General features: G+C 41.7%; 1 protein-coding gene across 6 annotated transcripts; it reads right to left on the bottom strand.

The window, feature by feature from the left end:
• Positions 1–5825: 5825 nt before the first annotated feature.
• Positions 5826–20805, bottom strand: LOC119771531 (zinc finger protein 646-like). 6 transcript variants are annotated; one of them, XM_038267574.1, is made up of 7 exons: positions 20545–20805; positions 16400–16677; positions 16075–16321; positions 13767–13856; positions 12035–12232; positions 11827–11961; positions 5826–6472 (listed from the first exon to the last, which is right to left on the bottom strand). In XM_038267574.1, the coding sequence occupies exons 1-7, from the start codon at positions 20677–20679 to the stop codon at positions 6311–6313; spliced, it is 1245 nt and encodes a 414-aa protein (XP_038123502.1). In that variant the 5' UTR covers positions 20680–20805; the 3' UTR covers positions 5826–6310. The 6 variants fall into 6 exon arrangements, with proteins under 6 accessions (XP_038123502.1, XP_038123501.1, XP_038123500.1 ...); XM_038267573.1 differs by having other exon boundaries at positions 5826–6475; positions 20545–20804; XM_038267572.1 differs by having other exon boundaries at positions 11779–11961; positions 20545–20804.
• Between the last annotated feature and the right edge of the window lie 980 nt (positions 20806–21785).

Consider the following 21785-nt stretch of genomic DNA (forward strand, 5'->3'; position numbering starts at 1 on the left):
GGAGAAAAAAAAAAGTCAGAATTCTGAAAAAAAAAAAAGTAAGTATTCTGTGATTAAAGTCGGAATTCTGAGATTAAAGTCAGAATTCTGAGAAAAAAGTCAGAATTCTGAGAATAAAGTCGGAATTCTGAGATTAAAGTCAGAATTCTGGAAAAAAAAAAAGTCAGAATTCTGAGATTAAAGTCAGAATTCTGAAAAAAAAAGTCGGAATTCTGAGATTAAAGTCAGAATTCTGAGATTAAAGTCAGAATTCTGAAAAAAAAAGTCAGAATTCTGAGATTAAAGTCAGAATTCTGGGGGGAAAAAGTCAGAATTCTGAGATTAAAGTCAGAATTCTGGAAAAAAAAAAGGTCAGAATTCTGAGATTAAAGTCAGAATTCTGACCTTTTTTTTCAGAATTCTGTGATTAAAGTCGGAATTCTGAGATTAAAGTCAGAATTCTGAAAGAAAAAAAAAGTCAGAATTCTGAGATTAAAGTCGGAATTCTGAGATTAAAGTCAGAATTCTGGAAAAAAAAAAAGTCAGAATTCTGAGATTAAAGTCAGAATTCTGAAAAAAAAAGTCAGAATTCTGAGATTAAAGTCATAATTCTGGAGAAAAAAAAAAGTCAGAATTCTGAAAAAAAAAGTAAGAATTCTGTGATTAAAGTCGGAATTCTGAGATTAAAGTCAGAATTCTGAGAAAAAAGTCAGAATTCTGAGAATAAAGTCGGAATTCTGAGATTAAAGTCAGAATTCTGGAAAAAAAAAGTCAGAATTCTGAGATTAAAGTCAGAATTCTGAAAAAAAAAGTCGGAATTCTGAGATTAAAGTCAGAATTCTGAGATTAAAGTCAGAATTCTGGGGAAAAAAAGTCGGAATTCTGAAAAAAAAAAAGTCAGAATTCTGAGATTAAAGTCAGAATTCTGAATAAAAAAAGTCAGAATTCTGAGATTAAAGTCAGAATTCTGAGAAAAAAAGTCGGAATTCTGAGATTAAAGTCAGAATTCTGAAAAAAAAAAGTCAGAATTCTGAGATTAAATACAGAATTCTGAGGAAAAAAAGTCAGAATTCTGAGATTAAAGTCAGAATTCTGAAAAAAAAAAAAGTCAGAATTCTGAGATTAAAGTCATAATTCTGGAGAAAAAAAAAAGTCAGAATTCTGAAAAAAAAAAAGTAAGTATTCTGTGATTAAAGTCGGAATTCTGAGATTAAAGTCAGAATTCTGAGAAAAAAGTCAGAATTCTGAGAATAAAGTCGGAATTCTGAGATTAAAGTCAGAATTCTGGAAAAAAAAAGTCAGAATTCTGAGATTAAAGTCAGAATTCTGAAAAAAAAAGTCAGAATTCTGAGATTAAAGTCAGAATTCTGGGGGGAAAAAGTCAGAATTCTGAGATTAAAGTCAGAATTCTGGAAAAAAAAAGGTCAGAATTCTGAGATTAAAGTCAGAATTCTGACCTTTTTTTTCAGAATTCTGTGATTAAAGTCGGAATTCTGAGATTAAAGTCAGAATTCTGAAAGAAAAAAAAAGTCAGAATTCTGAGATTAAAGTCGGAATTCTGAGATTAAAGTCAGAATTCTGGAAAAAAAAAAGTCAGAATTCTGAGATTAAAGTCAGAATTCTGAAAAAAAAAGTCAGAATTCTGAGATTAAAGTCATAATTCTGGAGAAAAAAAAAAGTCAGAATTCTGAAAAAAAAAGTAAGAATTCTGTGATTAAAGTCGGAATTCTGAGATTAAAGTCAGAATTCTGAGAAAAAAGTCAGAATTCTGAGAATAAAGTCGGAATTCTGAGATTAAAGTCAGAATTCTGGAAAAAAAAAGTCAGAATTCTGAGATTAAAGTCAGAATTCTGAAAAAAAAAGTCAGAATTCTGAGATAAAGTCATAATTCTGGAGAGAAAAAAAAGTCAGAATTCTGAAAAAAAAAGTAAGAATTCTGTGATTAAAGTCGGAATTCTGAGATTAAAGTCAGAATTCTGAGAAAAAAGTCAGAATTCTGAGAATAAAGTCGGAATTCTGAGATTAAAGTCAGAATTCTGGAAAAAAAAAAGTCAGAATTCTGAGATTAAAGTCAGAATTCTGAAAAAAAAAGTCGGAATTCTGAGATTAAAGTCAGAATTCTGAGATTAAAGTCAGAATTCTGGGGAAAAAAAGTCGGAATTCTGAAAAAAAAAGTAAGAATTCTGAGATTAAAGTCAGAATTCTGAATAAAAAAAGTCAGAATTCTGAGATTAAAGTCAGAATTCTGAGAAAAAAAGTCGGAATTCTGAGATTAAAGTCAGAATTCTGAAAAAAAAAGTCAGAATTCTGAGATTAAATACAGAATTCTGAGGAAAAAAAGTCAGAATTCTGAGATTAAAGTCAGAATTATGACTTTTTTTCCCATACTAAACTGAAATAAAATTTTAAAATCAGTTAACTTTTTTTTTTTCAGTGGCCCTAATTCTCTTCCAAAATAATGTTAGCTAATTCACTACCGCAATTTATTCAGTATTTATGGTTAATATGCAAGCATAAAAATGTTAAGTTAGGACTTTCTACTTAAAAGTATAATTGTTATAATATCCATATGGACACTAATTACCTGATCTGCACTGAATAAAAATTGTTCATGCATCTTTTGCATCTACTCGCTAACATGAAACGATAGAGTAACTGAACACGATAAAGTAGATGTAAAAAATACCTGAATTATTCTTTGTTGGATGTTGGAATACATCGGGTAAAAGTGAAAAAAAAAAAAAAAAAAAAGAGTTATTCCACCTTTCTGATTCCTGATCCTCCACGGACGGGTTGGTCGTTGGATCGCCAACTTGAAGAGGGAGGATTTGCCATCGAACTTCTGGCCAGAGAAAAAACCCGTAATATGTAGCCAACATTTGGAAGAAGAATGTTTTCAAGATGACTTGGATAATAGCGCGTTGTGACAAACACCAGATACAGCACTGGGACTTGATCAACAGCCGATACCGCACCGTGACGTCACCAACCAGTAGGTGGCAGTAGTGTTCTTTGACAAACATGGATGCCTCCAGTAAAGCACATTCACATGAAAATTACTCTGAATTAAAAACACTGATCATTTATTGAACAGGATAATAACAGCACCCTCCTTCGAAGGAGGGTGCAGAGAATATAGGAGCTGTCCATCATCAGTGTGTAATATTTTAATTAAAGGGGATGTGGGGATCAAATGTTGATTATGTAACTGGAACCCCTCCCCTCTGAAGGTAAACCCCTGTTAATAGACAGACAACTTTCTGTTCACTTCTTGTTGCTGGTGGCACAGCTGCTAATGGCTAGACTCTGAGCACATTTCCAGTTTAAAGCTACGCTAAAGTAGCAACCACATCCATCCAGAGAGGTCTTTGCTCGCTGGAAAAACTCAGACTGTCTTCCTCATGCGATTCAGAAGGAGCTGAATGCAGTAAATGCAGGTCTTCAACAGGGGGTCCATGGAGGTACCGCAGGGGGGTCGCGAAAGTTTTGGTTGATTAAACTTTTTAAAAATATTATTCTAATTAAAATGTCTTTAAATACATATTAACATGAATTCAACACCCTGCAGTGAACAGATACTCTTAATTAAAAATACATATAATTTATCGAACAGTATGTAATACTTTCACATTTAAAGTACTTTCAAAAGTTTGAATTCTGAATTTCAGGGCAGACCTACCAGACGCTTTTAGGCGGGAGGTCTAGCGCCCCTAGTGGCTAAAAGTGTATGTAAAAAAACTAAAAACCCTATTCGCTTGATGTAAAATTCTTAATTTAAATGTTGTGGAAATCATCACAACCGATTAAATAATTATTTAATATAAATATTAAAGGTATGATGTAAGCAATTATTGTACCCCATAATCATGATCATGGTGTTTTACAGTCCCAGCAATAAATTAACCTTATACTTCAGAGGCTCATTACGGCAACACATTTCGGATATATTCTGCAGGCTTTCTGCATGGGCACATCTTTAAGCCGCCCACTACTGCTACATTCACACCGGACGCAGCTGGAGCAGCAAAATCGCGTCTGCTGCTTCATTTTTGCTGCTTGTACCAGTTAGTTCTGACGCGCGGCTGAAGCAGCTTTGCTGCTCTGGCTGCGCGGTGCAAAAGTGTGTCTGACGCACGTTGGGCGGAGCTTCGCTATCATTTCTTTGCCTTGCAGCTATATTTGCTGTGATCAGTGGGAATAAAGTAGTTTTAATATGTTTTTAAGTGAGAAAATCCACCTGAAAACTTAATCAGTGCAGTCAGTTCATCCAGATTACCATCCTGCCTTCCAATATTATTTCTGTCGGAGCCGCTCAGACCCCCACATACCAGCGGTGCGCTGTCGGTAGGATCCCATTCAACAGCAGCCTCTGGGCGGGTCGCCTCCTCGTGGTTCACCGCGGCGGCTGGTAGGTGTTTTTCATCAAAATAATCCAGACTGCAGGCAGCAGGATAATAAAAGCGAACATATTCTGACGGCAGATTTCTACATTTTAAGTTAATTAATAAACTGTTTCAAAGGAGTGATCACAGCGCTCTGTGTCATCAGCGATGTGTCTCTCTCCCTGTCAGCTCCAAGATCAGCTTCTCTTATTGGTTGACGCGGCGCGTCGAGCAGTAAAAGTAAAATTTTTCCATCTGGAGCAGCCGCGTGTTGGCGGCGCGTCAGATGCTTAAATGCTCCCAAAGCGCTGCGCCTGCTGCTCAAAACGCGCTGCGGGACCTTTTGCTGCGCCTTGACGCGCGTCAACCATTGACTTTGCATGTAAACTCGCTGCTTCTGCTGCGTCCGGTGTGAACGCAGCATTACAGATGAGATGCAGCCAATCACAGGTGAGACGCTCGTTCCTTCCAGAACATGCATGTGATTCACTTCACAACAGAAAACTTTACTGTTTCTTTAAACTTCTACTCAAATTCAGCTGCTGAGCTTTGGTCGCCTCTGATGTTTGATTTGACCTTTTTTCCCTTCGTCTCGTGCTTCTTTACATTTATGATGGTCTGTTTTTAATTCAGTTAATCTAAAATGAGCCCTAGTTTAATCTTTGCATAAACTTTGAAGGCCCACTTAAAGACAACAAAAAATAAATTTTACACCATTTATCCCATGTTTCTACTCGTCGATCGTCTCCGATAAACTAAAACCAGACGTTAAGGCTTCAATCATTGCCTAGTGATGATAATAATAAAACATTTTTTATTTGTATAGCACTTTTCTAAATACTCAAAGACACTTTACAAGGAGAGAGAAAGCAACAATGAAAACATGTCAGGAATAAAAAATAGAAACAACTTTAAAAAGAGGAAAGACAATGACAGCAGAATTGTGGGTATTTTTAACAACCATCATGTTAGCGAGATAAACTAACTACATGCTGGATCCATGAATTATTCATCAAATTCAACAGTTGACAAAAAGACTAAAGTTAACAGAAGTCAATCCTGATTGGCTGCTGACCAACAGTCAATAATCTGTTCTTTGTAGTTTTTTTTTTTTTTTATAAATACAGAGACTAGGTTTGAAGCTGAAGGCCGGGCTTTGGCCGCGCTGCTGAGTTCAGTCCGGTCCGCTCTGGTCGGGGGTCCCTGGCTGAGAATCAGGGCCGATGGAGCAGCAGTACGTCTCTGTAGCTAAACTCTGTAACAGTCAGTTTGAATCATAGACGCGTCGTAACGCCCAGCGAGGACGTGGCCCCCTTTAGCTGTGGTCCCAGTGCTTTGACATGACGGGATTCCTGATGCACAATATACACGGCGGCCGCTCTCCAGCACGCCAGAGGAACACCGCTTTCGCCTTCCTTACTGTCCAGGATCTGCATTTATCAAAAACACAGACGCACTGGAGCGCTGGAAGAAATCTGTAACATTTTACAACCACTTGGTTCTTGTTCTGGATTTGGGATTGGCTCCTGAAACAAAAGAAAACGTTCTACCTCATTCAACAAAAGGAAAAAGGGTTTGGGAGCACTATTCATAAAGGGAAGGATAGATATTTTCATAACTATGGGGGGAAAAAAGAGGAAGGGGACATAAATTGTCATCAGGATGGGGGGGTGGGGGGGTAAAGACATTTTAACTTATATCCAGTACATGGCATAGATCATACATGAGGGTCAAGGCAACACATTGTTTTCAACCTAACTACTTAGAAATCAATCTCAACTAGTTCTCAACGGGGCCCCTCCCCCATTCCCACACACGGCATTCCCAAGGAGAGGTCCAGAAAGCTGAGGCGGGGGGTGGGGGGGCATTCAGGGGTCCTCCATCCTCATGTGTGGGTGTGGGAGGGGCAGGGTGGAAGAAGAGGCTGCGTTGTTGGCGAGGAGGAGCTCTCACTGATTGTAGAGGGAGCGCTGCTCCCAGGGCATGGCCTGGATGGTCCGTGGCACGGGGGAGGGCTTGAGCGACGGCCCTCCGTTCGGATGTAGAGAGTGGCCTATGGGGTTGATGGTGGGGAGCGGCCGCTGGGGGGCCAAGGAGAAAGTGTCCTGGTGCTTCTGCAAGGAAGGGAGGTGGGAGAGGGGGAGGGGAGGGGCGGGGTGGGGCGGCGTCAGAAAGGGGAGGAGAGAGAGAACCGGATGAATGAGGAAAACATGTCAACATTAGAAGCTTATCTGATGCTGCAGAGAAGCAAACGTGCAGAAGAAGAGGAAGCTTGGAACAAGGAGAGAGAAACAAAAACCAGTTCAACAGGAAGACCAGTTAACAGCAACTGGGAGGCAACTGGCTAAAATAGGTTTCTTTCAAAGCAGGGGACGGTAAATACTGAATTCTTAAAAAGTTTCATAAACATTTCGATCTGCTGGGTTTGGATCCAGACAGATCTCCACATTCAGAATCCATCCTTTTAAACTGGTGTTAAGAATGTTCAGCTGAATGATGCCTGCGCAGTGATGCAACATATCAGCATTAGTTTTAGTTTAGTTAAGCTCTGATGGCGGTGAAACATGCTTTTCTTTAAGCTCCTGAATTCATTGTTTTTATATTCATTAATATGAGAACTAGAAAAAAGTTTTGTGGCGAAATGGTTCCAGGTCAACATTAAAACCAGATAAACTCCAGTTAACAATGAATTGATTACTAAATTAGTTAACGATTAATTAAATAATCAATTAACCTGATTAATTGCTACATCCCCATTGGACCACTGGGCGTATGGATCCGATACGACGGCGACGAAATTAACCTTAAACCAGTGAAGGCGTCGGGCTTCACATAACGATCGTTACAAAAAGAGTTGAAGATGAACATAGATATAAATATAGCAGATATCATTTATTAGAGCAGCAACACTGAACATGTCATTAAAAAGGAAATCTAAACCCAGCTGGATGAGGGTCAGTGATCCATCAGGCTGATAGGTCACTGATCAGAGCATCACCTGCTTCCAGCTACGCTTCATTGATCCTGAATCCCAGACAAAGTTGAGAACAGAGAAATGTTTCTGATCAGAGGGAAAGACAAGCGGCTCCTGATCAGGTAACCAAAGATGGAGGAGTGAGAGCAGATGGTATCAGAGAGCCGTCACAGAGACAAACAATCCCAATGTCAGCTGGAATTTCACCGCCGTTTTCTTTGCAGGTAACTGGGAGTACTGGAAACTACCAGCCAGGAAGCCGCCCTTCAGGACGCCGCTGTTATAACAGGGTTTATACACGAATGAGTAACTCTAATTTAATGCTTTTTAATCCTCTTTTGATGCTCTTAGAAATTATTTTATAGCCATCAACAAATACCATGACTTTCACATATATACATACACATATACATTATATATAAATATTAGGGCTGTCAAACGATTAAAATTTTTAATCTAATTAATCACAAAGTTTCTTGAATTAATTTCGATTAATCACTAGCCTAAATATTATTGAAAAATACACATTTTCTGTTGACTGTTTTCAGAACAGAAAGATAAGCAAGATGGGTATTACATTTAGTTTTTATTAATGACAGCAGAGAATTTAATTCTCAACAATTTTGGCAACTCAGCCGTTGCTGTTTTTTTTTTTTTTAGCAAATACAAGATGGGTGAATTGAATGTTTTTCGTTTAAAACACACAACTTGACTTTTAAACAATTACATGAGGTCATTTTACCTTTTATTTATTCATCTTTCAGCCAGTTGTTAAGGCAAACTAACTGGTTAACATTTCCTGAATGTAAAGCGGACCGTTACTTAATGCCCGGCGTTCGGTGAGGGCGGTCTGACTCATGCCAATCGTAACACCTGATGTTGAAGCGCCAACAAATGAACGCTTTGCATTAAGATGACAATTAAAGCTCGAAGTGCTTCAGTGAAATGTAAAGTCCTTCTTGCAGTTTGAGCAAACCACAACATGTTTATTTATTGTCCCGTCTTTGTTTTTTTTATACTCGAACTGTCCATCCAGCGGGCCAACGGGTTCTTCTGATTCCTCCATCTCGCTCATGTCGGACAATTGTGGGTAAAACAGGCGAGACTGCGTTAATGCGTTAAAAAAAGTATCGCGTTAATTCCAGAAATTAATCATCTCGCTTTAACGCGTTAATTTTGACAGCCCTAATATATATCTATCTATATATCTATCTATATATATCTATATATATATATATATTTTTTTTTTTTTATACTAAATAAAGCATTCTAAATGCCATGATAATCACATCCAATGAATTTTATTGCCAATTAAGGCCTTAATTTAAAAAACCCTCAGAAACCTTGTATAAAGAGTTGGATAACAGGAAGACCTCAAAATTCATTAAGCAAATAAAACTTGGTTAAGAAGTTTTTATTTCTGAGGGTTTAATATAAATTTTTTTTTAACAGCTAAAAGAGGTGGAGAAACAATAAAAATGTCTCCTTTCAAAGCACCAAATGTTCTAGAAACAGATTTCTAGCAGCTGCAACCGAACAGAGCAGGTGCTAAACCCGGCATTGTACAATTTTTTCAATCGTTAAACTCAGCTACAGCTGCATGATCATAACACCGTAGGATGAAACTGCAGGATGCGAGTTCACAGCTCAACATGTTTGTCTTCACACTGAGCAACCAGACGCTCTGATGCGATCTACCTGCTCACACTACCAGAGCATGGGAGCGGAGCCTGGAGAGGCGGGTGGAGACAGCGGAGGAGCGGAGCGGAAGAAATATGGTGGAGCGCAGAGGGGCTTTCGCTCCACTCCAGTTCACTCTGATGCGCTCACAATGTCAATTAACAAATTTGGATTATAAAATTTGTAAAATACCATTTATTTGATTGAAAGTAGTCTCGTGAAATAAATGACTAATTAAATAGGAAACGCGGGACAGCATGAATGGGGTGAGGTGTTCTGTTCCCAGCTGGGAAACAGTGCGATAATTTACTGGCCAGTTAAATAAGACAATCCACATGTATCGGTCACATCATTAAATCAAACGTCGTGTGTCGCAGGGCCCTGGCATCATTACTGGAAGAAAGAAATGTCAGAAAATGCCTTCTGCTGAAAATCTGAGCGAGCGTCGAGTGATTTCGCTAGAGCGGCAGGAAAAAGAAGAAGAGCGCGGAGCGGATTCTGAGCGTCCTGGCTCTACTTTGAGCGGCATCCGCGGCACTCCGCTCTATTCCCATGCTCTCCACTGCACGTCTAAAAACCACATGGGACTGAGCTCCGCAGTGAGATGGCGCTACTCAGACTCATCTATCCGGAAGCCAAACCAGTAGAAGAGGAACATGAAGCTCACACGCGCAATTTGGGCAATTTTGTGCTGAAAGCCCTAAAAAGAAAAGGCAACAACGTATTTGGACAAAGACATGGCTGAGCAAATGTGATTACTACGGTCTGTCAATTTTACAGACAGAACTCCATTTCACTCATTGCACCCCTGCCATGCTTCCGGGTTTTCCTCTAAGTGGAAGAAGAATCCTTGTTTGCCCGCTGAGCGATTTGCTAAAGACCACCTTACGACGGCCGACTGAATTTCAAACATGATTTTCTCCTGACCTCACGATTCCTGACTGGGAGGTGGTCGCCCTTCGTTACCCCCTGTACACTACACCACGCACCATCAGGCTGAAAGTCGGCCCGATCGAAAATTCTGGCACGACTGGAAAATCAGCCCAAAAAAGGCAAAAAGATCGACAGCGATCGCCCGGCTTAATGGAGAGAGGCTGCTAGGCTGGTCTGAAGGAGCCGGAGATCAGAGGAAGAGATGAAACATTAGAAAGAAGCTGGTCAGCAGGCAGAGAAAGGCTCTGATCATTTTAACAGATAATCAGGTTTCTTATTATTGAGAAGGACATGAAAACATCTGCTAATTATTTTAATTGGAATGTAAATAAAAGCATTTCATTGTTATTATGATGCCTCTTCCTCCTTTTACATCTTTTTCCAGGAAAAGTTAAACCTGAAAATCCAAACTTTAGCTGAGTGTGAATATTTACTGAGCAACTAAGAATAAAAGAACAAAGAACATCAAAGAAACAGGAAAGGGAAAGATCAAAGCATATGGATTTTCACACGCAGGAAAATTTTAAAATCTACAGAGACATTAAGGCGCAGAAAAACATGACGGAGGAACGAAACACTTGGAAAGAAATTAGGAGAGAAAGAAAGAGTAATGTCTACTTCTACATGTGTTGTTAGAAGATTGCAGGAACAACACTGCCCCCTAGAGTCCACCAGAATATGACGCACAGCAAGAAAGCCTTCAAATATAAACTGAAAGAGGGGTCGTTAAAGGGAATTGTTGGCCTGGCTGAAGAGGCGGGGTCTTCTGTTCTCCTGTAAAGGGTAGGGGTGTAAATAATAATAATTTTGTATCGATGCATCGATTTTTTTTCTTCCCTCCAGTCTATTTTTATCATTTTGCTGCTGGACGTAATTTTGTCTCCCGCGCTGCAGTTGCGTTAAACCTGTTTTGCCCTCCTACCTCGCTTCCTTTACCCACTACCCCCTTTCCGCTCGCAGTATTTTTTGATGCAAAGCCTTTCAGAATTGATGTCGCAGGGGCATTATTATTCTTCAGTGAATGAGGTTTTCATAGGCCTAGCTGGTGTACAACTTTGCTACTTCTGTTATTTACTGTTGTTTCTCAAATAAAATGTATAACGATATTACAGCTTTTATTGATTTATTTCAAATTTGAAACATTGTCTAGCCTGTAAGGTTAAAAAAATAATTAACCGATTAATCGAATCGAATGGTATGGTCATGTATTCTTCAGTATTGAAAATAATTGAATCGTTGGGTCAGGAAATTGATATTGAACTGAATCTCCGTTATGGGTGTGATTTACACCCCTAGTAAAGGGGTTGGGGCTGCGATGATAGCGGGAAGGAATCAACTCTATCGCTGCATTGTAGGTTTTTGAAAGCTGAAATCTGAGTCCCCCCCCCTCTGTTTAAGGTTGTTTTTATTTCTTAACATAGATGGCTTCCTTCACACCCCTCTCAAACCAACTTTTTTCTTTCAGCAATTGAGTTGATTCCTTCCCGCTATTATCACAACCCACACCCCCTTAGAAAGGAGCACCTCGCCTCTTCAGTCAAGCCAAAACTTCCCTTTAACGACCCCCCTTTCAGAGACATAGACAGGTATGGGGCATTGCAGGCTAATAAAGAAGCTAAACGACCCCCATTCCAAAGGGGTGGACCCGTTCGTCCATTTCAATTTGCATGTTTTCTGACATTTTGAATTGAAAAAGCTTCCTGGATGCAAAAATTCGTTCATTTTTCAGGTTTAATGCATGTCTACTGTGATGGATCAGGGTTGTTATGATGTGTTAGTAAGCAGCGGGGAGGCGCAGCAGAAAGCAGAAGCGTGGCGGTACTCTCCTACCATGGGGTTGGCGCTCAGTCTAGTGTATCCCGAGTTCATCTCCTTTACCTCAGGCACCAGGGGCTGCAGCAGGGAGTAGGAGGAGGACGGGGCGGCATTAGGGGGGGGGGCGTGTTTGTTGGTCGATGAGCTCCTCATACTCTGCTGGCCGCTCTGAGAAGACACGGGGCTGGGTCGGCCCTGCTGGGACAGAAACAGAACCCCCTCAGCGTGCCGCCGTGATTCTGAGGAGTCCTCCTCTGATGCTCCCACGTACCTGGTGAGGGTCCGGCACTGGCTGCCCAGCCACAGCGCCCCCCTGCCCGCCCTGGGCCATGGCTGCCACACAGTGGGAGGGTAGCGGTTCCTGCTGGGCGTGTCCTCCATGCTGCGGCTGCATCATCGAGTTAGCATTGTTCTGCTGCTGCTGCTGACGGCGCGGAGTCGCAGAGAAATTGGATCGACGACCGCCAGTCTGGATTGAAGACCAGCAAAGAAACAGAAAGAGAGCAGAAATTTTATACACATCCATCGCTCCTGCCGTCCTCACAGCAGCCATGCAAAGCAGATCACAGAGAAGTGACTGATGAGGGTGACTTCGCCTCAGCTTCCCTCTCATGTCTCAGACTCTTCCTCTCTAAGCCCTGCATACTTTAAACCCAGAAAAATGAGATGGTGTCAAAATGCACAAACGCACAAACACGGCCACTCACACAGACGTTCACTAAAACCTGAGGCTTTGAACGCATCTGATTCAGGCCGGGGAACGTTTAAGAATGGTTCCTTCAGCTTGGAGATGGTTACCCCGGCTTTAAAGTCCCATTATTATTACCGGTAACCATAGAAACTAACTAGGATGGGTTTTAATCAACCTTTTATTGTGATGATGGCAGGATTCAGGCTCCTTCAGAACAGAGCTCAGCGGCAGGAAGGAGACGATGTGGATACTTGAGCAGCTGGTTCACCTCTCCAGCCCAGACTAACAAGGACCCCGTCATTAAACACATTTAGTTTAAAGGAAAAGTCGCTCATATTCAGAATTCAAACTTCTGAAAGTGCTTTAAATAATAAAATTATTCCATCCTGTTCAATAAATGATCAGTGTTTTTAATTCAGAGTAATTTTCATGTGAATGTGCTTTACTGGAGGCATCCATGTTTGTCAAAGAACACTACTGCCACCTACTGGTTAGTGACGGTGCGGTATCGGCTGTTGATCAAGTCCCAGTGCTTTATCTGGTGTTTGTCACAACGCGCTATTATCCAAGTCATCTTGAAAACATTCTTCTTCCAAATGTTGGCTACATATTACGGGTTTTTTCTCTGGCCAGAAGTTCGATGGCAAATCCTCCCTCTTCAAGTTGGCGATCCAACGACCAACCCGTCCGTGGAGGATCAGGAATCAGAAAGGTGAAATAAGTCTTTTTTTCACTTTTCCCGATGTATTCCAGCATCCAGCTGCCATGCACGTGGGCATTGTCAGTTTCACTATAGCTCTGGTGAATTTCAATGGTGAAGTCCTCTGGAAATCTTCAATAATTGTTGTTGATTGCAGATGTGTCTAGTAGTTCCCATTGATTTAGCTTGGAAAGCGGGGAGAATGGCGCTAGGCTTACCGCACCGCGACGTCACTGCTGGAAGATGGCAGGAGGGAGGGGCTACTATATTTGGGCAAAAATGGCCGCTCCCAGACTCAGTGATCATTTACTGATTAACGCTAAATTAATTGAATCACCACAAACGTAATAGTTTTAGGTATAAATAATGATCCATTGATTAATCCACACGTGGGGAGGAACAGGGATCATTTCTATATTAGGAATTTCAAAACAGTTTAGTTCCACATCATCATTCTGGGTTTTTTGGTTTAGTTACTTAAAAAGGCTGAAGACAGATAAAGGCGGCAGGTCAGACTGCTGATGTCATGTTCTGCTGGACGAATCAAAGCTAAGCCTCTCCTCCTGCTGACTCCTCCTCCTCACACACAGCCTCACTCACGCTCACACCAACCTGGTTTTTGGCCGCGGCGCTGCAGCGGTGCTGGGCCAGGTCCAGCATGGTTCTGTAGCTCTTAAAGCAGGACGGGCAGTTGAACCGGTTCTTATGAACCAACCCCACACATAAGCACACACACACATAAACACACACACAAACAACCAAAAACAAACACAGACATAGAAGTTTGGATTACTACACTTGTGCAGAAAATCTGCTGAACTATTTTCTATTCTGTGAGCTTTAAAGCTTCCCTGAACTGAACCTAATCTGGGTCTGACTCTGAGCCTGATCTTTCCAGTTAGAAATCTGCTGGAAACTAAGGCTGGGAAACAGACAGAGTCAAAGAAAAACATCAGACATTAGCTTACATACGAATGATAGAAGGGTAACATTACGACTGCGTCCACCTCTTCTACCGTTTGGGTTTTAATCAGTAAATGGATAAAAGCAGCCTTTAGCAACTTACTGAAAACGGCGTTGGGAATTTCCAGGAAAAGCTGGAAAACCCTAACTGGTTCTGCTGGGATTTAAAGGAAACTCCTTTGAATCACAGCCTGATCTTGTCCAGTCTGAACAGACAGTGTCTGTTCTACGGGTTACGCTACGTTCAGACCGCACGCAGCAGAAGCATGAAAAACACGCGTGCTGCTTCATTTCTGATGCTTGTACCAGTTTAGTTCTGACGCGCGGCTGAAGCATCTCTGCTGCGTGGTGGAAAATGGGTCTGATGGTTTGGGCGGAGCTACCCTATCCTTTCTTTGCCTGAAACACTGACTGCCATATCTGCTGTGATCAGAGAAAGTAAAAAGTAGTTTAATCATTTTTAAGTGAGAAAGTCCTCCTGCAAACATGGTCTGCGCCGTCAGTTAATCCAGATTACTATCCTGCCTTCAAATATTATTTTTCTGCAGGAGCAGCTCAGACTCCAACACACCGGCGGCGGAGCGCCACTGGGAAACCCCAGCAGCATCAGCTTCCGGCCGGGTCGCCCGTTGGGGGTTTTCCACTACTGTTCACCGCAGCTGGAAGACGTTTTTCATGTAGGTTATCCAAACTACAGGCACTAGAATAAAAGCAAACTTTTTTTTGTGGGCAGGTTTCTACATTTGAAGTTAATTTAGTCGTTAATAAACTGTTTCAGAGGAGTGATCATAGCGCTCTGCATCAGCAGTGCTGCGTCTGACTCCCTGCCAGCTCCCAGATCAGCTTCTCTGGTTGGTTGATGTGGCGCGTCCAGCAGCTAAAGTTTAATTTTTCCAACTACAGCAGCTGCTGCTTGTGAAGCGCGTCAGATGCTCAGAAGCTTATGAGACGCTGCTTCAGCTGCTTCGACCCGCCATGATGCGCTGCTTCTGCTGCTCCAAACGCACCACAGGTCCTTCTGATGTGCGTCAAACATAGACTCTGCATGTAGACCTGCTGCTTCTGCTGCCTCTATCGCGGGGTGTTTGAACGTAGCATTACTGATTACATTGGTTAATTTTAGGCATCACGACCAGTGGGCCAATTGGAGGCAGAGTTCATGCTGAGGCTAATATTGCTTCCATATTAAATAATATAAGTTTCCTTTATTTGATTTGCCTTTAGAATTTGCAAAGAATCAGAAATATGAAGCTAGCTAGTCAGTTTTTATATCCCTTAACATCCTAATTAATCAGCAGTGCTGTGTCTGTCTCCCTGCCAGCTCCCAGATCAGCTTCTGATTGGTTGATGTGGCGTGTTTTGCACCAAAAGTTTAATTTCTCCAATTCCAGCAGCTGCGGCTTGTGAAGCGCATCAAATGGTCAGAATGAGGCGCTGCGGGACGTTTGGCTGCGCCTTGATGCACGTCAGCCATTGACTTTGCATATAAACTAGCCGCTTCTGCTGCGTGCGGACTGAACGTAGCATTAAAGACGTTTCTTTATAAAAACCAACAGGTTCACATTTTTCAGCTCAATTCTGAAACAGAAAGACGTTTCAGACTCGCGGATGAAAGCAAAGCCAGTCGGTGCTTAAGATCACCTGATTATGCCAAAAATATATTTTTTTTTTATTTGCAGCCACCTGGAGGGCAGAAGTTAGAATGATAATTTTACTCTCATTAAGTGAGACAACAACCCAAAATGTTGCTGTTATATATGGCTAATATAATTAATTGACCAGCCCAAATCGTTAAGTTTTGGGTTGTGATGGCGTTGGGCGTTCGGCCATGAAGCTGCTGAATCACTCAGAAACATGGAGGCTGCTCCTCGTTCTGAACCGACACTCATGAGCATGACATCACGGGTATCATTAATCAATCCCTCGCCGCTGGCGGTGCTACCTTCCAGAGACGTACCTGGTTGGAGGCGGCGGCGCTGCAGCGGTGCTGCGCCAGCTCCAGCATGGTCCTGTAGCTTTTGCAGCAGGACGGACAGTCGAAGCGGTTGGGCCCGTCGTCGTGTATCCTCTGATGGTTCCTTAGGTACCGCGCCAGGCGGAAGGCCTTCCCGCAGAGGTCGCACATGTAGCGTTTCTGACCGTGGATTCGCATGTGGTTGCGTAGGGACATGTAGTTGGTGTAGGGCTTGCTGCAGAAGTCGCATCTGAGGAAAACGCGTCAACAGTTTAGAGAAAACCCAAAAGTAGAGGCAGGTGAAAAGCGAGGAGCCTTGAACGCTCACTTGAAGTCTCCCGTCTTGTGGGTGAGCTTGTGGTTGAGGAGCGAGCTAGCGTGCTTGTAGGCGCAGCTGCACAGGTCGCAGACGTACGGCCTCTCGTCTGACTCCGTGTCGTCGGAGGCCGTCGTGGTCGGCGGCGGCGGCGGCGGGGGAGGAGGCGCCGGTGCTCTGGACTCCATGGAGAGACTGGAGCTGGAGAGCGACGTGGAGGAGAGACTGGAGCTGGAGAGGGCAGCGGAGGACGGAGGCAGCTGGTCGCACCAGCTGATGGCAGAACTCGGCTGGAAAAGAAGACAGAAGCACATCAGAGCAAGAAAACTGTCCTCTGATTGGTCCTGGTCACCCGGGGGGCGGGGCAACCTTTACGCAAACTGTTTTAGATTTTTAAAGAACAGCTTTTAAAACAAAGCAGGCAGGATATTTAAAAACTAAACTTTGCCCAAAGAAAATGTCTTGTAGTGATAATGTCCAGATGATTTCAGCAGAACATCATTCCTGATTTCAGGGACAAATCAGCAGGAAACACCTCAAACATATGAGTTCAGTGCCCTCTTAAGGAGCAACATTAGCTGAACATAGTAGCAACCAAACTAATTAAACAGCTACTGACAGAGGTAACATGATGCTCAACGTGGAAGCTCCTGTCAGAACGTCAACCTACGATCCTAAACCTCTCTCAGTGCGACACAGGAAGTATCGATGTTTTCTTTTCCCGCGGCTAAATATGATGAGATTACTGCTGATACGGAGCTAAGCTGGGAACCCGCTAGTCCACAGACCGGTTCCAACCAGTTCCATCAGCGGCTAGAGGAGCTAGCAGCCAGATAAAGCTAACGCAGCCCATCAAGAACAGACCAAGAACCTAAGGGACCGGACACACCTTCCAACATGTTTTAAAATGATTAGTTTGTTTGAATGTAGCCTTTGATTATCATCTGCATTTAGTTTATAACAATAATAATTACACTTTATTGAACTCACATTGGAGATATTCCCTCTCGCATTTAACCCATCCCCTTGGGGAGCAGTGGGCTGCCATTGTGCGGCGCCCAGGCAGCAGTGTGGGGTTAAGGGTCCTCCTCAGAGCGCAGCGCACTGCCGCCCCTGACCGAAACACAACTCCATTATCAGATCAAAAGTGTACAATATCAAAAAATTATTATCCTTCTTCAAGGCTGAAATACTCATTAGCAGATCATTTTCTTTAGTTGCTAAGATGAGTGACAACAACACTCATCTTCAGAAATGTTTACTTATTTTTAGATCGTTTTTCAGTTTAAACTGGTAGATATTTGCAGATTTAAGGAATGATTTAAATCATAAGCTTATTTCCTGCTACATCTGTCCTTTCCTGACAGCCCTGCTGTAAAGAACACAGAATTAACTAGAACGGGTTCGGTTCTGGTTTTGCACCGTTAACTGCAGACCTACTAGTGATTCCTCTCCATCCTGGGAGCACACACAGTATGAATGAATAATTTAATAACTTAACACTGCTTACAGCAATAGGAGCTCTTCACAAATATCTCATTAGATGCATCTTTTATCAATTATAATTTGCTCTTGTCTAAAAACAAAAAACCTTGAAATGTGTATTTCTATAACTAAAAGTGTGGAGGAAAGAGTTTGTTTCTGTCCACAAACCAGAGGCATTCTCGGAGAGGATGAGCTGCTGTTTAACCTAAAGTACGGTGGCTGATAGGCGACCGACAATACGGAAAACATTGAAACAGAAAAATGCATTTCAGTGCGATACTGAATGAGCTGGCCTAAGAACCGCTGAGCAAAACTCTGAGCAGAGACTGGCTGCTTTGATCCTCCTTTAATTAGAGCTAGAAAATAAAACAATATTAACCTGATGAAAAAAAATACACCCTATATAATATCTATAACAGGGGTCTTCAAAGTTTTCCAGGCCAAGGACCCCCAAACTGATGGCGAGATGGAGCGGGGACCCCCTAATTATATATATATGGTATGAAATAGTGTTCAATCAAACTGGTCCTATAGTCACTCTATTACAGATGGAGTAATGTAACTAACTAAAGGGATTACTTTGATTCCTGGTTGATGGGACAGGTGTTGTGAATGAAACAGTGCCCAGCTTGAAAGAGCTCCTGTGTGTCGCTGAATGTGAGCATTGATGACTGAAAGACATCTTCTGCCTCCATTTATCTGTTTACTACAGTCTGTTGAATTCACGTTAATGTGGATTTAAAGACATTTCAATTAGTGGAAAAATTTGCAGGGGGGAATTTAAAAAAAAAGTCTAATCAAAACTTTTGCGAACTCCATGCAGTACCGTTGCGGACCCCCTAGGGGTCGCGGACCCCCTGTTGAAGAACTCCAGTCTTAAGATAGCTGGTGTCACAAAAGAGAGTGGTAATTTCCCAGCAAAATAAAGACATTTAATATATATCTACAATTAATTAGTTATTTACAAAGGTTCATAAATGATTTCCTAAAACAATATGAAAACTGTCGAGGTCTAATAAAAACACTTTGCTCTCCACATAAATCTGATGTTCTGTTACCTTTAGCTTCTGTATCTGGACAGATTGAAGACAGAAAGCTACCTGCTCATGACCTTCCCACAGAACCACATCTGGACCATCAGGATTTCACTGACTGATACACCTGAACAAACTGAAGAAATACAGAGCGCCATGACAACCAGCATGGCAGATGGTGGAGGATGTAGGTCCCCCAAAACAAATCCGACAGCCCCTGAACCGAACCGGCGTTCTGTCAGACTAGCATACCCAGAGTCAATCCCCATTTATCTCTTTAGTTTTGTACATAAAATAGACTTTTAACTACCTCGATGGGCGTGTATCCTTTAGTCGTGTACAAAAAAATTAATTACTTACTTTTTGCTGTTTTTTGTAGCATATGGAGATCTGACCTTCAATAGCTTTTTTGTACATGACTAAAGGTAAACATGCCCGTCGAGGTAGTTAAAAGTCTATTTTACGTACAAAACTAAAGGGATAAACGCAAACCTGACGTCTATTGACTATAGGTATGCTGGTCTGACAGAACACCGGTCCAGGTCTCAGTCAGGGTTGGAAGTCAGCCAGAAGAAACTGCGTCTTACGGGAAAAAAAAACCTGGACGGTCCACTTTAATGGAAAGTTTTGTTTTTTTTTGGTGAATATTTAGCTTCAAGCAGGCCCAGATCCAGTAATAACCTGGAGGTGGGGTTTAATATCTATAAACCAGGGAGGGTTTGGTGGCATGAAGAGAAGAAATTAAAGAAAAAGAAAACAGCTGGTGGAACCTGAGTTAACAGATGTGAACAACAGTTATCCATTCATCTAGATCTGTATTAAATGCACTTAATAAATTATATTTATTCTCAATCTGTGTCACATACAGATTCTCCTTATGTAGCCTGGTGGATAAAGTGAGTTGATTTTTCAGTGGAAATATCCCTCTTCTCCAAAATATGATCTATTAGCAGAACTGTCTTCCACTAATCTGGAATAAACTCAGCTCTGGTGTCAGTGGGTCCAGATGTTCTGTGAGTAGAACCCGGCCATGAATGAACAGAGTCACAGGGGGCTTTAACACATCCACCTGCGTGTTTATTTTGCCCTTTAAATGGATCCAGGAGTCAGATTTCAGCAGAACCTCTTGGTTCTGGCAAAGAAACCATCAGAACAGGTTCAGCAGAGAACATTCTGCCTTCAATACTTCATGTTTGGCTAAAGAAAACTGTATCCAACATTAGCTTTAGCTAAGCTAAAGGTCTGCTCTGTTGTTATGTCAAAGCTGTCATAATTTCACATCCTTTCGCTGCACATTTATAGCACCGCGCGTCAACGTTCACGCAGATATCTAGAGCAGTTTGTGGATAAAGCAGCTAGCCTGCCTGGGAGCAGCCAACAGCTAACGGTCAAACTAGGCCAGGAGGCGCTCAGCGTGAGGGTTGCTAGGTTAGCCGGATGCTCGCGAGGAAACTGCAGCGCTACTGGCAGAGATGCACCGGCGTTAAAAGCCAGGACTTCGCTGCAGGGACACTATCGGTGTGATAACAAATACTTCAGTCACTGCTGGAAGAAAAGTGCGAGTCTCCGCCGCTGCTGGCTGCGTGTTTGTGGCTTGGGTTGGCTAGCTAACGGAGGGGGAACAACTGGCTTTCTTACTCCGGAATCGTTCGGGTCCTTTTTCCAGAACAATTGAGAGCAGTGGCCGAAAGACTCTGTCGAAGAAACGTAGTTCACTCCGTTTCTGTCCTGAAAGTCCCCATGTGTGCTGCCCGCGTTTGTCCTGGCGTACATCTTCGGTTCGCAATAATATTATTTTTGTCACTTTTCTGGTTGAAAATAAGCAGGGCCGCTTTGTTGGGCTCTTCTCCCGAAAAGCAAAATATTTCTTCTGTGAAATGAGCATTTTGGCGGCGGAGGCATCGACCGCTAGAAATCTTTACTGCCACCTGCAGGATAGGAGGATCACTGCAACAGCAATGCTTTATCCTAGACTTAAAAAAAATAAAATAATAAAACTTCAATTATTTTTTCGCTTGGTTATACAATCCTTTTTCTTTTAGAGAGTTGGAATAGGCACAACAAATAAAGACATTAATGTAAGAGCCTTGAGCTCAAGTAAAAAAAAAACACTTTATGAGAAAGAAATCTGTTAAAACTTAGGCAGAAAAACATACAAAGCCTATAGACCCACTCTTCAGTGCTTATCTGGGTAAATTGTTCATTTTTAATTTCTTTATATCAGAGAATTTAATGTTCCATTTTAAGTGGTAAAATGTTTTTTTTTTATTATTATTTTTATATTACAAGTATCCTATTAATGCAATGATACAGACCTACTAAAAGCTGCAAGAGATAGTTCCTGTTCACAGCTATTAATATAAACAAATACTCGTTTAAAAAAAAGTATGAGTTACTACAACACGATTTAATTTCCTTTTGGGATTAATAAAGTATTTATTTTTTAACTGAATTAAAATCAGATAGTTTGATTATTTAGGGCTTTAAGGAGGATTTTAAATTCCATTCTTGATTTAACAGGAAGCCAATCAAGAGAAGCCAGGATAGGAGAGACATTATCTCTCTTCTAATTTTCATCAGAACTCTGGCTGCAGCATTTTGGATCAGCTGAAGGCTTTTAACTACAATTTGTGGACTTCCTGATAGTAAAGAATTACAATAGTCCAGCCTTGAAGTAACAAATGCATGGACTAGTTTCTCAGCATCACCCCTGGACAGGAGATTTCTGACAAAAGTCTAATTACAAAATAAAAAACATGTTAGGTTTAGACTTAGACAAATTTTATTGTTGTTTTGTTTTTTTAGGACTTTGTTTTTACAGAGTCCAGGAAGGAGTCTCCTTGTGCAGTTCCAAAGTGCTGGTTCTTCATCTTACTGTG

Source organism: Cyprinodon tularosa, unplaced genomic scaffold (assembly GCF_016077235.1).
Source record: "Cyprinodon tularosa strain WSP-4 unplaced genomic scaffold, ASM1607723v1 ctg678, whole genome shotgun sequence".
NCBI classification, from domain to species: domain Eukaryota; kingdom Metazoa; phylum Chordata; class Actinopteri; order Cyprinodontiformes; family Cyprinodontidae; genus Cyprinodon; species Cyprinodon tularosa.